The 13,291-nt window shown below is 46.3% G+C and overlaps 1 protein-coding gene across 2 annotated transcripts in view; it reads right to left on the bottom strand.

The window, feature by feature from the left end:
* Window positions 1-13,070, bottom strand: part of LOC142149861 (uncharacterized) — a 23,476-nt gene extending 10,406 nt beyond the window's left edge. Inside the window, exons 1-3 of one of the 2 annotated variants that reach the window (XM_075205164.1) lie at window positions 12,438-13,070; window positions 11,226-11,339; window positions 1,333-1,446 (exon numbers count right to left, since the gene is read on the bottom strand). In XM_075205164.1, coding sequence (XP_075061265.1) covers window positions 1,333-1,446; window positions 11,226-11,339 — 228 coding nt within the window. In that variant the 5' untranslated portion in view covers window positions 12,438-13,070. Of the gene's footprint in view, window positions 1-1,332; window positions 1,447-11,225 lie in introns of both variants that reach the window. The other variant, XM_075205163.1, reaches the window with a different exon arrangement.
* Window positions 13,071-13,291: the final 221 nt, after the last annotated feature.

The following is a 13,291-nucleotide window of genomic DNA, read 5'->3' as shown; positions in this document are numbered from 1 at the left end:
TCTGAAATTACTGCACACAGCTTGAAGTAAATACAATAGCATTAATGATGGTTTTGGTGAGTGCTGAGGATCCTGTGTTCTATCTATCCCATATCTATTTATATATCCCATATCAATCTATCCAATATCTACACCAATTCTATCCCATATCTATTTATCCCATATCAATCTATCCCATGTCTATCTATCCATCTATCCTATATCTAACTATCTATCTATAAATCTATCCCATGTCTATCTATCTTTCCATTGCATATCTATCTATCCATCCCATATCTATCTATCCATCGCATATCTATCTATCTATCCATCCCATATCTATCTATCTATTCATCCAATATCTATCTATCCATCTCATATCTATCTATCCCAGATCTATCCATCTATCCCATATCTATCTATTTATATATCCCATATCAATCTATCCAATATCTACACCAATTCTATCTCATATCTATCTAATATCAATCCCATATCTAATTATCTATCTATCTATCCCATATCTATCTATCCCACATTTATCTATCTATCTATCTTTCCCATATCTATCTATCTATCTATCTATCTATCTATCTATCTATCTATCCCATATCTACCTATCCATCCAATATCTATCTATCCATCCCATATCTATCTATCCATCCCATATCTATCTCTCTATCCGTCCCATATCTATCTCTCTATCCATCCCATATCTATCTATCTATCCATCCCATATCAATCTATCTATCTATCTATCGATCCCCTATCTATCTATCTATCTATCTATCTATCTATCTATCTATCTATCTATCTATCTATCTATCCATCCCATATCTATCTATCTATCTATCTATCCATCCCATATCTATCTATCTATCCCATATCTATCAATCCCATATATCTATCTATGCCATATCAATCTATGCCATATCTATATATCCCATATCTATCTATTTATCTATCCCATATCTATCTATCCCAAAACTATCTATCCCATATCTATCTATCCCATATCTATCTATCTATATCATATCTATCTATCCCATATCTATCTATTTATCTATCTATCCATACTTGCAAATATATTGGGGAAGTCTCGCTACTACATATTTATCAAGCTGTTTCCAAGTCACTTTTGTTATAAATACACGATAGGTCCTTCCCAGATCCTGTTGGTTAGAACCATTATCTTGTGTTATGTATTATGTTGGGTTTTGTACAGATTCAAATTAATGCATCAAGTTTTGTTTCCCCCTAACCATTGTGTCTGTGTGTAATCCTCTCAATAAAGAAAGATTGTACTAAAAAATAAATGAATACACAATAGTAACTCATTATATCAGCACTCACAGATCCGATCGCTATCAATGTTTGGCGTTTATTGGTCCCACATTTGCCTCTGGTCGGAGGACGAGGAGAGATTGCTGGTAATTTCTCTCCGTCATTCCTCTCGCAGTGATAAACCTGTAATATAAACTCATTTTTATTCTGTGGCCCGTAATACATTACATAGGAACAAACATGGCTTTTCCGTATCAATGGTAATAATTTAAAGTATATGGAAAGGTCTGAAATTACTGCACACAGCTTGAAGTACACCAATTCTATCCCATATCTATTTATCCCATATCAATCTATCCCATGTCTATCTATCCATCTATTCCATGTCTATATATCCTTCTATCCCATATCTATCTATCCATATTTCCCCTATCTATCTATCCATCTATCCCATATCTATCTATCCATCTATCTTATATCTATCTATCCATCTATCTTATATCTATCCCATATATATCTATCCATCTATCTTATATCTATCCATCTATCTTATATCTATCTATCCATCTATCCCATATCTATCTATCTTATATCTATCCATATATCCCATATGTATCTCTCCATCTATCCCATATCTATCTATCAATCCATCTATCCCCTATCTATCCATATATCCCATATCTATCCATATATCCCATATCTATCTATCCATCTATCGCATATCTATCTATATAGCTCACATCTACCTATTCCATATCTACACCAAATCTATTTCATATCTATTTATCCCATATCAATCTATCCCATGTCTATCTATCCATCTATCCCATATCTATCTATCATTCTATCCCATATCTATCCAATATCTACACCAATTCTGTCTCATATCAAAATACATATGTATGGCCCAAATATATGGGACTCTCATTGTTTAGATTTAGGACCACCCTATTAGCAAAAGCACCGTGGAGAGGTGGGTGGCTTTAACATACATTTGCAAATGTGTGCAACTAAGACTTTTGCATTTTTATCTACAGTAGAAATAGCAGATCTGTTGCTGGCTATAGCAGTGTGCTGGGGGATATTTGTTTGTGTGTTCCTTTTAGGATAACCCCACCCTTTCACGCACCTGCTATAGCCTATAAATTGATTGAGCAACTTCCATTTCTTTATCTATCTCATATCTGTCTATTCCATATCTATCTATCTCATATCTATCTATCCCAAATCTATCCATCTATCCCATATCTATCTATCCAATATCTACACCAATTCTATCTCATATCTAATTATCTATTCATCTCATATCTATATATCCCATATCTATCTATCCATCTATCCCATATTTATCTATCCCCATATCTATCTATCTATCTATCTATCCCCATATCTATCTATCTATTCATCTATCCCCAAATCTAACTATCCATCTATCCGCATATCTATCTACCATCTATTTATCCATCTATCACATATCTATCTATCCATCTATCCCATATCTATCTATCTATCCCATAACTATCTATCTATCCCATACAGGAGCGGATTGGTCATAGGCCTTACCGGTAAATTTACCGGTAGGCCGGTGACCGACTGAGGCCGCCTGATCGTTCTTTTTTTTTTTTCCATTGAATTTTTTTTCCGCAACAAGGAAGGTGGCTGGTCCCCTTCGCCGGCACCAGCCAACTTCCTGCAAGTGGCCGCGGTTCTGCGGTCCTTCCTCCATATGTGTGGCCCATCACAGGAGGATTAAATATCACATGGGACGTGCACCATGTGACAGGTGCCGTCCCATGTGAGCAGAGAAGCGCCGCTGGAAGCTACTGAAAGGTATGTGGAGGCTATGTGTTTTTGTGTGTATGTTTGTGTGCGTGTTCGCAGCGGTGGGGGCCTGTTGTCTGTGTGTGTGTGTGTGTGTGTGTGTGTGTGTGTGAGAGAGAGAGCGCGCAGCGATGGGGGCCTGTTGTCTGTGTGTGTGTGTGTGTGTGTGAGAGAGAGAGAGCGCGCAGCGGTGGGGGCCTGTTGTCTGTGTGTGTGTGTGTGTGTGTGTGAGAGAGAGAGAGCGCGCAGCGGTGGGGGCCTGTTGTCTATGTGTGTGTGTGAAAGAGAGAGAGCGCAGCTGGGGGGGCCTGTTGGCTGTGTCTGTGAGCAGCTGGGGGGGCCTGTTGGCTATGTGTGTGTGTGTGTGTGTGCGAGCAGCTGGGAGGGCCTGTTGGCTATGTGTGTGTGTGCGAGCAGCTGGGAGGGCCTGTTGGCTATGTGTGTGTGTGCGAGCAGCTGGGAGGGCCTGTTGGCTATGTGTGTGTGTGGGTGAGCAGCTGGGGGGGCCTGTTGGCTATGTGTGTGTGAGAGCAGCTGGGGGGGGCCTGTTGGCTGTGTGAGTGTGTGTGTGAGAGCAGCTGGGGGGGCCTGTTGGCTATGTGGGTGAGCAGCTGGGGGGGCCTGTTGGCTATGTGTGTGTCGGTGAGCAGTTGGGGGGGCCTGTTGGCTATGTGTGTGTGTGTGTGTGTGTGAGCAGCTGGGGGGGCCTGTTGGCTATGTGTGTGTGGGTGAGCAGCTGGGGGGGGCCTGTTGGCTGTGTGTGTGTGTGTGTGTGTGTGTGTGCAGCTGGGGGGGCCTGTTGGCTATGTGTGTGTGGGTGAGCAGCTGGGGGGGCCTGTTGGCTATGTGTGTGTGGGTGAGCAGCTGGGGGGGCCTGTTGGCTATGTGTGTGTGGGTGAGCAGCTGGGGGGGGCCTGTTGGCTATGTGTGTGTGTGGGTGAGCAGCTGGGGGGGGCCTGTTGGCTATGTGTGTGTGGGTGAGCAGCTGGGGGGGGCCTGTTGGCTATGTGTGTGTGGGTGAGCAGCTGGGGGGGGGCCTGTTGGCTATGTGTGTGTGTGTGGGTGAGCAGCTGGGGGGGCCTGTTGGCTATGTGTGTGTGGGTGAGCAGCTGGGGGGGCCTGTTGGCTATGTGTGTGTGTGGGTGAGCAGCTGGGGGGGCCTGTTGGCTATGTGTGTGTGGGTGAGCAGCTGGGGGGGCCTGTTGGCTATGTGTGTGTGGGTGAGCAGCTGGGGGGGCCTGTTGGCTATGTGTGTGTGTGTGTGTGCAGCTGGGGGGGGCCTGTTGGCTATGTGTGTGTGGGTGAGCAGCTGGGGGGGCCTGTTGGCTATGTGTGTGTGGGTGAGCAGCTGGGGGGGCCTGTTGGCTATGTGTGTGTGTGTGTGTGTGCAGCTGGGGGGGCCTGTTGGCTATGTGTGTGTGGGTGAGCAGCTGGGGGGGCCTGTTGGCTATGTGTGTGTGGGTGAGCAGCTGGGGGGGGCCTGTTGGCTATGTGTGTGTGGGTGAGCAGCTGGGGGGGGGGCCTGTTGGCTATGTGTGTGTGGGTGAGCAGCTGGGGGGGGGCCTGTTGGCTGTGTGTGTGTGTGTGTGTGTGTGTGTGAGCAGCTGGGGGGGCCTGTTGGCTGTGTGTGTGTGAGAGCAGCTGGGGGGGGTCTGTTGGCTATGTGTGTGTGGGTGAGCAGCTGGGGGGGGCCTGTTGGCTATGTGTGTGTGGGTGAGCAGCTGGGGGGAAGGCCTGTTGGCTATGTGTGTGTGGGTGAGCAGCTGGGGGGGGGCCTGTTGGCTATGTGTGTGTGTGTGTGTGCGCAGCTGGGGGGGCCTGTTGGCTATGTGTGTGTGTGGGTGAGCAGCTGGGGGGGCCTGTTGGCTATGTGTGTGTGGGTGAGCAGCTGGGGGGGGCCTGTTGGCTATGTGTGTGTGGGTGAGCAGCTGGGGGGGGGGCCTGTTGGCTATGTGTGTGTGGGTGAGCAGCTGGGGGGGGCCTGTTGGCTGTGTGTGTGTGTGTGTGTGTGTGTGTGTGTGTGTGTGAGCAGCTGGGGGGGCCTGTTGGCTGTGTGTGTGTGAGAGCAGCTGGGGGGGGGCCTGTTGGCTATGTGTGTGTGTGTGTGTGTGTGTGTGTGAGCAGCTGGGGGGGGCCTGTTGGCTATGTGTGTGTGTGTGTGTGTGTGTGAGCAGCTGGGGGGGCCTGTTGGCTATGTGTGTGTGGGTGAGCAGCTGGGGGGGGGGCTGTTGGCTATGTGTGTGTGTGTGTGTGTGTGTGTGTGTGTGTGTGTGTGCAGCTGGGGGGGCCTGTTGGCTATGTGTGCGTGGGTGAGCAGCTGGGGGGGCCTGTTGGCTATGTGTGTGCGGGTGAGCAGCTGGGGGGGCCTGTTGGCTATGTGTGTGTGGGTGAGCAGCTGGGGGGGGGCCTGTTGGCTATGTGTGTGTGGGTGAGCAGCTGGGGGGGGCCTGTTGGCTATGTGTGTGTGGGTGAGCAGCTGGGTGGGGGCCTGTTGGCTATGTGTGTGTGGGTGAGCAGCTGGGGGGGCCTGTTGGCTATGTGTGTGTGGGTGAGCAGCTGGGGGGGGCCTGTTGGCTGTGTGTGTGTGTGTGTGTGTGTGTGTGCAGCTGGGGGGGCCTGTTGGCTATGTGTGTGTGGGTGAGCAGCTGGGGGGGCCTGTTGGCTATGTGTGTGTGGGTGAGCAGCTGGGGGGGGCCTGTTGGCTATGTGTGTGTGGGTGAGCAGCTGGGGGGGGGGCTGTTGGCTATGTGTGTGTGGGTGAGCAGCTGGGGGGGCCTGTTGGCTATGTGTGTGTGTGTGTGTGTGTGCAGCTGGCGGGGCCTGTTGGCTATGTGTGTGTGGGTGAGCAGCTGGGGGGGCCTGTTGGCTATGTGTGTGTGGGTGAGCAGCTGGGGGGGCCTGTTGGCTATGTGTGTGTGGGTGAGCAGCTGGGGGTGGCCTGTTGGCTATGTGTGTGTGGGTGAGCAGCTGGGGGGGCCTGTTGGCTATGTGTGTGTGGGTGAGCAGCTGGGGGGGGGCTGTTGGCTATGTGTGTGTGGGTGAGCAGCTGGGGGGGCCTGTTGGCTATGTGTGTGTGCAGCTGGGGGGGCCTGTTGGCTATGTGTGTGTGGGTGAGCAGCTGGGGGGGCCTGTTGGCTATGTGTGTGTGGGTGAGCAGCTAGGGGGGCCTGTTGGCTATGTGTGTGTGGGTGAGCAGCTGGGGGGGGCCTGTTGGCTATGTGTGTGTGGGTGAGCAGCTGGGGGGGGGGGCCTGTTGGCTGTGTGTGTGTGTGTGTGTGTGTGTGCAGCTGGGGGGGCCTGTTGGCTATGTGTGTGTGGGTGAGCAGCTGGGGGGGGCCTGTTGGCTATGTGTGTGTGGGTGAGCAGCTGGGGGGGGGGGCCTGTTGGCTATGTGTGTGTGGGTGAGCAGCTGGGGGGGGGGCCTGTTGGCTATGTGTGTGTGGGTGAGCAGCTGGGGGGGGGCTGTTGGCTGTGTGTGTGTGTGTGTGTGTGTGCAGCTGGGGGGGCCTGTTGGCTATGTGTGTGTGGGTGAGCAGCTGGGGGGGGGGCCTGTTGGCTATGTGTGTGTGGGTGAGCAGCTGGGGGGGCCTGTTGGCTATGTGTGTGTGGGTGAGCAGCTGGGGGGGCCTGTTGGCTATGTGTGTGTGGGTGAGCAGCTGGGGGGGCCTGTTGGCTATGTGTGTGTGGGTGAGCAGCTGGGGGGGGGCTGTTGGCTATGTGTGTGTGGGTGAGCAGCTGGGGGGGGGCCTGTTGGCTATGTGTGTGTGGGTGAGCAGCTGGGGGGGGCCTGTTGGCTATGTGTGTGTGGGTGAGCAGCTGGGGGGGGCCTGTTGGCTATGTGTGTGTGGGTGAGCAGCTGGGGGGGGGCCTGTTGGCTATGTGTGTGTGGGTGAGCAGCTGGGGGGGGCCTGTTGGCTATGTGTGTGTGGGTGAGCAGCTGGGGGGGGCCTGTTGGCTATGTGTGTGTGGGTGAGCAGCTGGGGGGGGGCCTGTTGGCTATGTGTGTGTGGGTGAGCAGCTGGGGGGGGGCCTGTTGGCTATGTGTGTGTGGGTGAGCAGCTGGGGGGGGGCCTGTTGGCTATGTGTGTGTGGGTGAGCAGCTGGGGGGGGCCTGTTGGCTATGTGTGTGTTGGTGAGCAGCTGGGGGGGGCCTGTTGGCTGTGTGTGTGTGGGTGAGCAGCTGGGGGGGGTCCTGTTGGCTATGTGTGTGTGGGTGAGCAGCTGGGGGGGGCCTGTTGGCTATGTGTGTGTGGGTGAGCAGCTGGGGGGGGCCTGTTGGCTATGTGTGTGTGGGTGAGCAGCTGGGGGGGGGGCCTGTTGGCTGTGTGTGTGTGGGGGCGGGGGAAGATGACAAAGTTGTGTGTGTGGGCAGCAGCGTGGGGGGGGGGCTGATGGCAAAGTTAAGTTTGTGAGGACAACAGTGGGGGGGGGGAGGGGGCTGGTGGCAATGTTGTGTGTGTGTGTGTGTGAAGGGGGGGGCTGATGGCTTTGTTGTGTGTGTGTGTGTGAGAAGGGGGGGCTGATGTCAATGTTGTGTGTGTGTGTGTGTGAAGGGGGGGCTGATGTCAGTGTTTTGTGTGTGTGTGGCTGTGTGTGTGTGTGTGTGTGTGTGATGACAAGGGGGCGTTTGGCAATGTAATGTGGGGTAGGTGGTGGCTAATAGGTGCTATTTTGTTTGTGGGGTGATGGTGGGGTAATGTTATTTAATAGTGGGGCCTATTAATTTAAGATAGGGTGGTTTGGGGGCTATTAATTGAATGTGAGGGTTAGTTTGGGGACAATGAGGTCTATTTATTAAATTTGAATATGAATTATTTAATGCCAGGATAGTTGTGAGAAATGGTTATATTTATTAAATGTGAATGCTAGTATTTTAATGTTGGGGTTGGAGGGAGGCCTTATCATTATATGTGGGTTATTTTGATTAAACACCAGGGGGTAAATGTATCAATCTGCGGGTTCTTCAACACCCGCGTGTTCAGCCTTTTCCGCAAATAAATTTCAAGCGGCGCTGCATTCTTAAGGGTTAACTTCCCTTTACAATGCAGCGCCGCTTGAAATTTAATCGCGGAAGAGGCTGAACACGCGGGTGTTGAAGAACCCGCAGACTGATACATTTACCCCCAGAGCTCCTTAGAGTTTTCTAAATTTCATGTACCCATTTTCTTTTCCAGATAGTGCACCCAGCATTTCAGGATCCAGACAAGCGGCAAACTGAGCAAGAGACACCAGAAACCACAGGTAGGGAAAGCAGCAAGAACAGGTAAGAGAGAGCAGGACAGTCTGCCAACTGTATTTTTCTATATTGGTAGTTCCTTTGCACCCTGTTATTAAATAAACACATATGTACAGTCAGGGCCAAATGTTTTGAAAATAACCCAAGTATTGGTTTTCCCAAAGTTTTAGACCTTTTTGTCAGATATTGCTATGGTATACTGAAGTAAAACTACAAGCATTTCATAAGTGTTAAAGGCTTTTATTGACCATTACATTAACTTTATGCAAAGAGTCAATATTTGCAGTGTTGACCCTTCTTTTTGAAGACATCTACAATTTGCCCTGGCATACTGTCAAACAACTTCTGGGCCACATACTGACTGATGGCCGTCCATTCTTGTCTAATCAATGCTTGGAGTTTGTCATAATTTGAGGGTTTTTGTTTGTCCACCCGCCTCTTGAGGATTGACCACAAGCTCTCAATGGGATTAAGGTCTGGGGAGTTTCCTGGCCATGGACCTTAGTTATCACTTTTGCCTTATGGTAAGGTGTCCATCATGCTGGAAAAGGCATTGTTCATTATCAAAATGTTCTTGGATGGTTGGGAGAAGTTGCTCTTGGAGGATGTTTTGGTACCATTCTTTATTCATGGCTGTGTTCTTAGGCAAAATTGTGAGTGAGCCCACTCCCTTGGCTGAGAAGCTACCCCACACATTAATGGTCTCAGGATGCTTTACTGTTGGCATGACACAGGACTGATGGTAGTGCTCACCTTTTCTTCTCTGGACAAGTGTTTTTCCAGGTGCCCCAAACAATCTGAAAGGGGATTGATCAGAGAAAGTGACTTTACCCCAGTCCTCAGCAGTCCATTCCTTGTACCTTTGCATAATATCAGTCTGTCCCTGATGTTTTTACTGGAGAGAAGTGGGTTCTTTGCTGGCCTTCTTGACTTCAGGACGTCCTCCAAAAGTCTTCGCCTCACTGTGTGTGCAGATGCACTCACACCTGCCTGTTGCAAATACTGAGAAAGCTCTGCACTGGTAGTGCCCCGATCCCACATTCTGGGGTATATGCAAATTGCCATCATAAAAACTGAGACAGCAGACTTTGTGAAAATAATATTTGTGCCATTCTCAAACTTTGGCCATGACTATATATTGTGATGACATTTTCTGTTACTGGTTTACTACTGCTAAATTTAGTTGCTCATATTGTCCTGCTTACTATGTATTAGTCAAAGTGTACCCATCACTCGTACACAAAGAAGGCAGCCATTTTGTGGGTGAACCAATAATACCACCCAATTGTCCCGATTTCAGCAGGACAGTCCTGATTTAGGGTTCTGTCCCGCCCAGGGACATATTTGTCCCATCCGTGGGAATGTTGGGGGAAGGGTTCTATGTAAAAGGCAGTCTAGCACTTTACAGGCCTCTGGTGGCATAGTCGACTTAGTAGTAATCCCGCCTCCTTTTGTGCTTGCCCTGCCTACAGTTGATATGGTCCCGCCCACATGAGGCCACTTCCAGAAATTTTTCCAGGGCCACTTTAAGTTCCCAATCCGCCCCTGATCCCATATCTATCTAGCCCATATCTATCTATCCCACATTTATCTATCTATCTATCCCACATTTATCTATCTATCTATCTATCTATCTATCTATCTATCCCCTATTTATCTATCCATATATCCCCTATCTATCTATCTATCCCATATCTATCTAGCCCATATCTATCTATCTATCTATCCCACATTTATCTATCTATCTATCTATCTATCTATCCCATATCTATCTATCCCCTATTTATCTATCCATATATCACCTATCTATCTATCTATCCCATATCTATCTATCCATCTACCCCATATCTATCTATCTATCTAGTCCATATCTATCTATCCCACATTTATCTATCTATCTATCTATCTATCTATCTATCTATCCCATATCTATCTATCCCCTATTTATCTATCCATATATCCCCTATCTATCTATCCATCCATCTATCCCATATCTATCTATCCCATGTCTATCCATCCATCGAACCCATATCTATCCAATATCTACACCAATTCTCTCATATGTTTCTATTCCATAGCTATCTATCTTATATCTATCTATCTATCTATCTATCTATCTATCTATCCCAGATCTATTCCATATCTATCTATTTATATATCTCATATCTATCTATCTAATATCTATCCCATATCTAATTATCTATCTATCAATCTTATATCTATATATCCCATGTCTATCTATCCATCTATTACATATCTATATATCTATCTATCCCATATCTATCTATCCCACATTTATCTATCTATCTCATATCTATCTATCTATCTATTACATATCTATCTATCCCATCCCTATGTATCTATCCATCCCATATCTATTTATCTATCCTTCCCATATCTATTTATCTATCTATCCATCCCATATCTATCTATCTATCCCATATCTATCTATCCCATATCTATCTATCTATCTATCTATCTATCTATCCCATATCTATCTATCTATCCATCCCATATCTATCTATCTATCTATCTATCTATCTATCTATCTATCTATCCATCCCATATCTATCTATCCATCCCATATCACTCTATCCATATCATATCTATCTATCTATTTATCCATCCATCCTTAGAAATATATGGGGGAAGTCTCGCTCCTACATATCTATCAAGCTGTTTCCATGTCACTTTAGTTATAAATACACAATAGGTCCTTCCCAGACCCTGTTGGTTAGAACCATTACCTTGTGTTATGTATTATGTTGGGTTTTGTACAGATTCAAATTAATGCATCAAGTTTTGTTTCCCCCTAACCATTGTGTCTGTGTGTAATCCTCTCAATAAAGATTGTATTAAAAAAATAAATGAATACACAATAGTAACTCATTATATCAGCACTCACAGATCCGGGCGCTATCAATGTTCGCCGTCTATTGGTCCCACATTTGCCTCTGGTTGGAGGACGAGGAGAGATTGCTGGCATAGTCTTTCCTTCGGTCCTCCAATCGTGATCCATCTGTAATATATAATATGTTTTATTCTGTGGCACGTAATACATAGGAACAAAAATGGCTGTTCAGTATCAACGGTAATAATGTAAAGTTAGGCCAGAAATGTCAGGGCATCTTGATACTTTTAGTTCTTACTTCTGGGAAAACAGGACTGTGAACTTGGAACTGATAAGAAGCATGGAAGCGCAGTGCAAATATGTTACTAAAATTGTTTGAAAGCACATATGTTAACTAAAAACATAATAACCAACCAGAAATTAGCTTTTGCTTGACTACTGCAAGTTGGAAAATGATAGGGAAATGTCTGATGGTTATTAAGGTTTTACTGCAAACATGCCCGTGTGCAATAAATAACCATCAATAAACGTTCAGCGCCCTAGTTTGCTAAAAGCTACTAATGGACGAGTAGTGTTAGTGAATGACCATCAGTAAGAATACAGCACCCTAGATTCCTAAGGCTGGAGTCAGACGAGGAGTGTTAGTAAATGACCATCAGTGTCAGTAAGAATGGAGCGCCCTGGTTGGCTAAGGCTAGTGTCAGAGAAGCAGTGTTAGTAAATAACCTCAATAAGAATACAGGACCCTAGTTTCCTAAGGCTAGTGTCAGACAAGCAGTGTTAGTAAGAACACAGCATCCTAATTTGATTAAGGCTAGTGTCAGGTGAGCAACGCTAGGAAATATAATGTTCAGTACCGTGGTTTGCCTAAAGCAAGTGTCAGAAGGGTGCAGCCAAAAACATGGCATCCTAAAGCTGGTCTAAAAATGTTTCTAGTAATTATATTTAACAAACAATAAAAACAAAACTGATTTTTAAGTTTTATGTGGAGTTATCTTAGATCACTTGTAAATACATCAGGTTTATTTCAGATATAAAATAGGCTTACCTTAGTGTACTCAAATACAGCGGTCACAGTTGCAGAAATACAGTGTATATATAAATATATATATATATATATAATGCACACTTCCTCTCCTGCAGCTAAAATCTGACTGCTCTGGGCCAAGCATTTGCTTTAATAGCTAAACCGGATGATGTCACAAAACCCATTTATGTTGAGAGTCAGTGACATGAGTGGCCTATCCAAAGCTGTAATATCTCAACCTGTAATGCTGCATCTTGTCACTGTATATAGGGGAATCACATGTCTCCTTATAACACAGTTTCATAGTTTTCAAAAACACTTTGTTTTAGATGTTGGTGGATAATTCCAATTTCTGTTTCCATCGATGGCCGTTACTGACACATGACTGTAACTCGAGGAGAGAAATCATTTCAGTTAATAGAAGTTAAGCTCACATTGATGCAATATGCTACTTATTTTGCTACTTGACCAAAATTGCAAATATTCAGGATATTGATTTAGAGCAGGCCTGTCCAACCTGCGGCCCTCCAGATGTTGTGAAACTACAAGTCCCAGCATGCCCTTTCAGCTATCAACTGATTGTCTACCAGCAAAGCATGCTGGGGCTTGTAGTTTCACAACACCTGGAGGGCCGCAGGTTGGACAGGCCTGATTTAGAGACATGATAGATAAAGAGAATGTCACACTTTGGGGCTTATTTTGTAAGGAAGAACTTCATGACATCACAACTCATAATAATTCCGAATAACTTTATTTATCGGACACACACGACAGTATCTGTCACTACCCTCACTTCAGGTTACCATAGCAACGCATGGCAAAACCAGTACTTCAAACTAAGCAAAACTTTATCAAACAATAAATTGTCAATTCCTAATAGTACAAATGTTTTTGCAAGCTGAGGACTTACCAATAAACATTTCTTCTACCCATTAGCTTTATATCTTACCTTTGCAGCTTCAACATCTGCAGATATATATACACACACATGCTATTATTCAGGTCAGAAAGTAGCTTTGAGAAATGCATCTACAAACACTTATTATTAAGGTTATTTACTTAGAAAATATCGCTACAATATATAAAACAACAT

This window comes from Mixophyes fleayi, chromosome 4 (genome assembly GCF_038048845.1).
Source record: "Mixophyes fleayi isolate aMixFle1 chromosome 4, aMixFle1.hap1, whole genome shotgun sequence".
Classification (NCBI taxonomy): domain Eukaryota; kingdom Metazoa; phylum Chordata; class Amphibia; order Anura; family Limnodynastidae; genus Mixophyes; species Mixophyes fleayi.
Note: the sequence above shows the minus strand (reverse complement) of the source record. Positions and strands in the feature narration are given on the sequence as shown.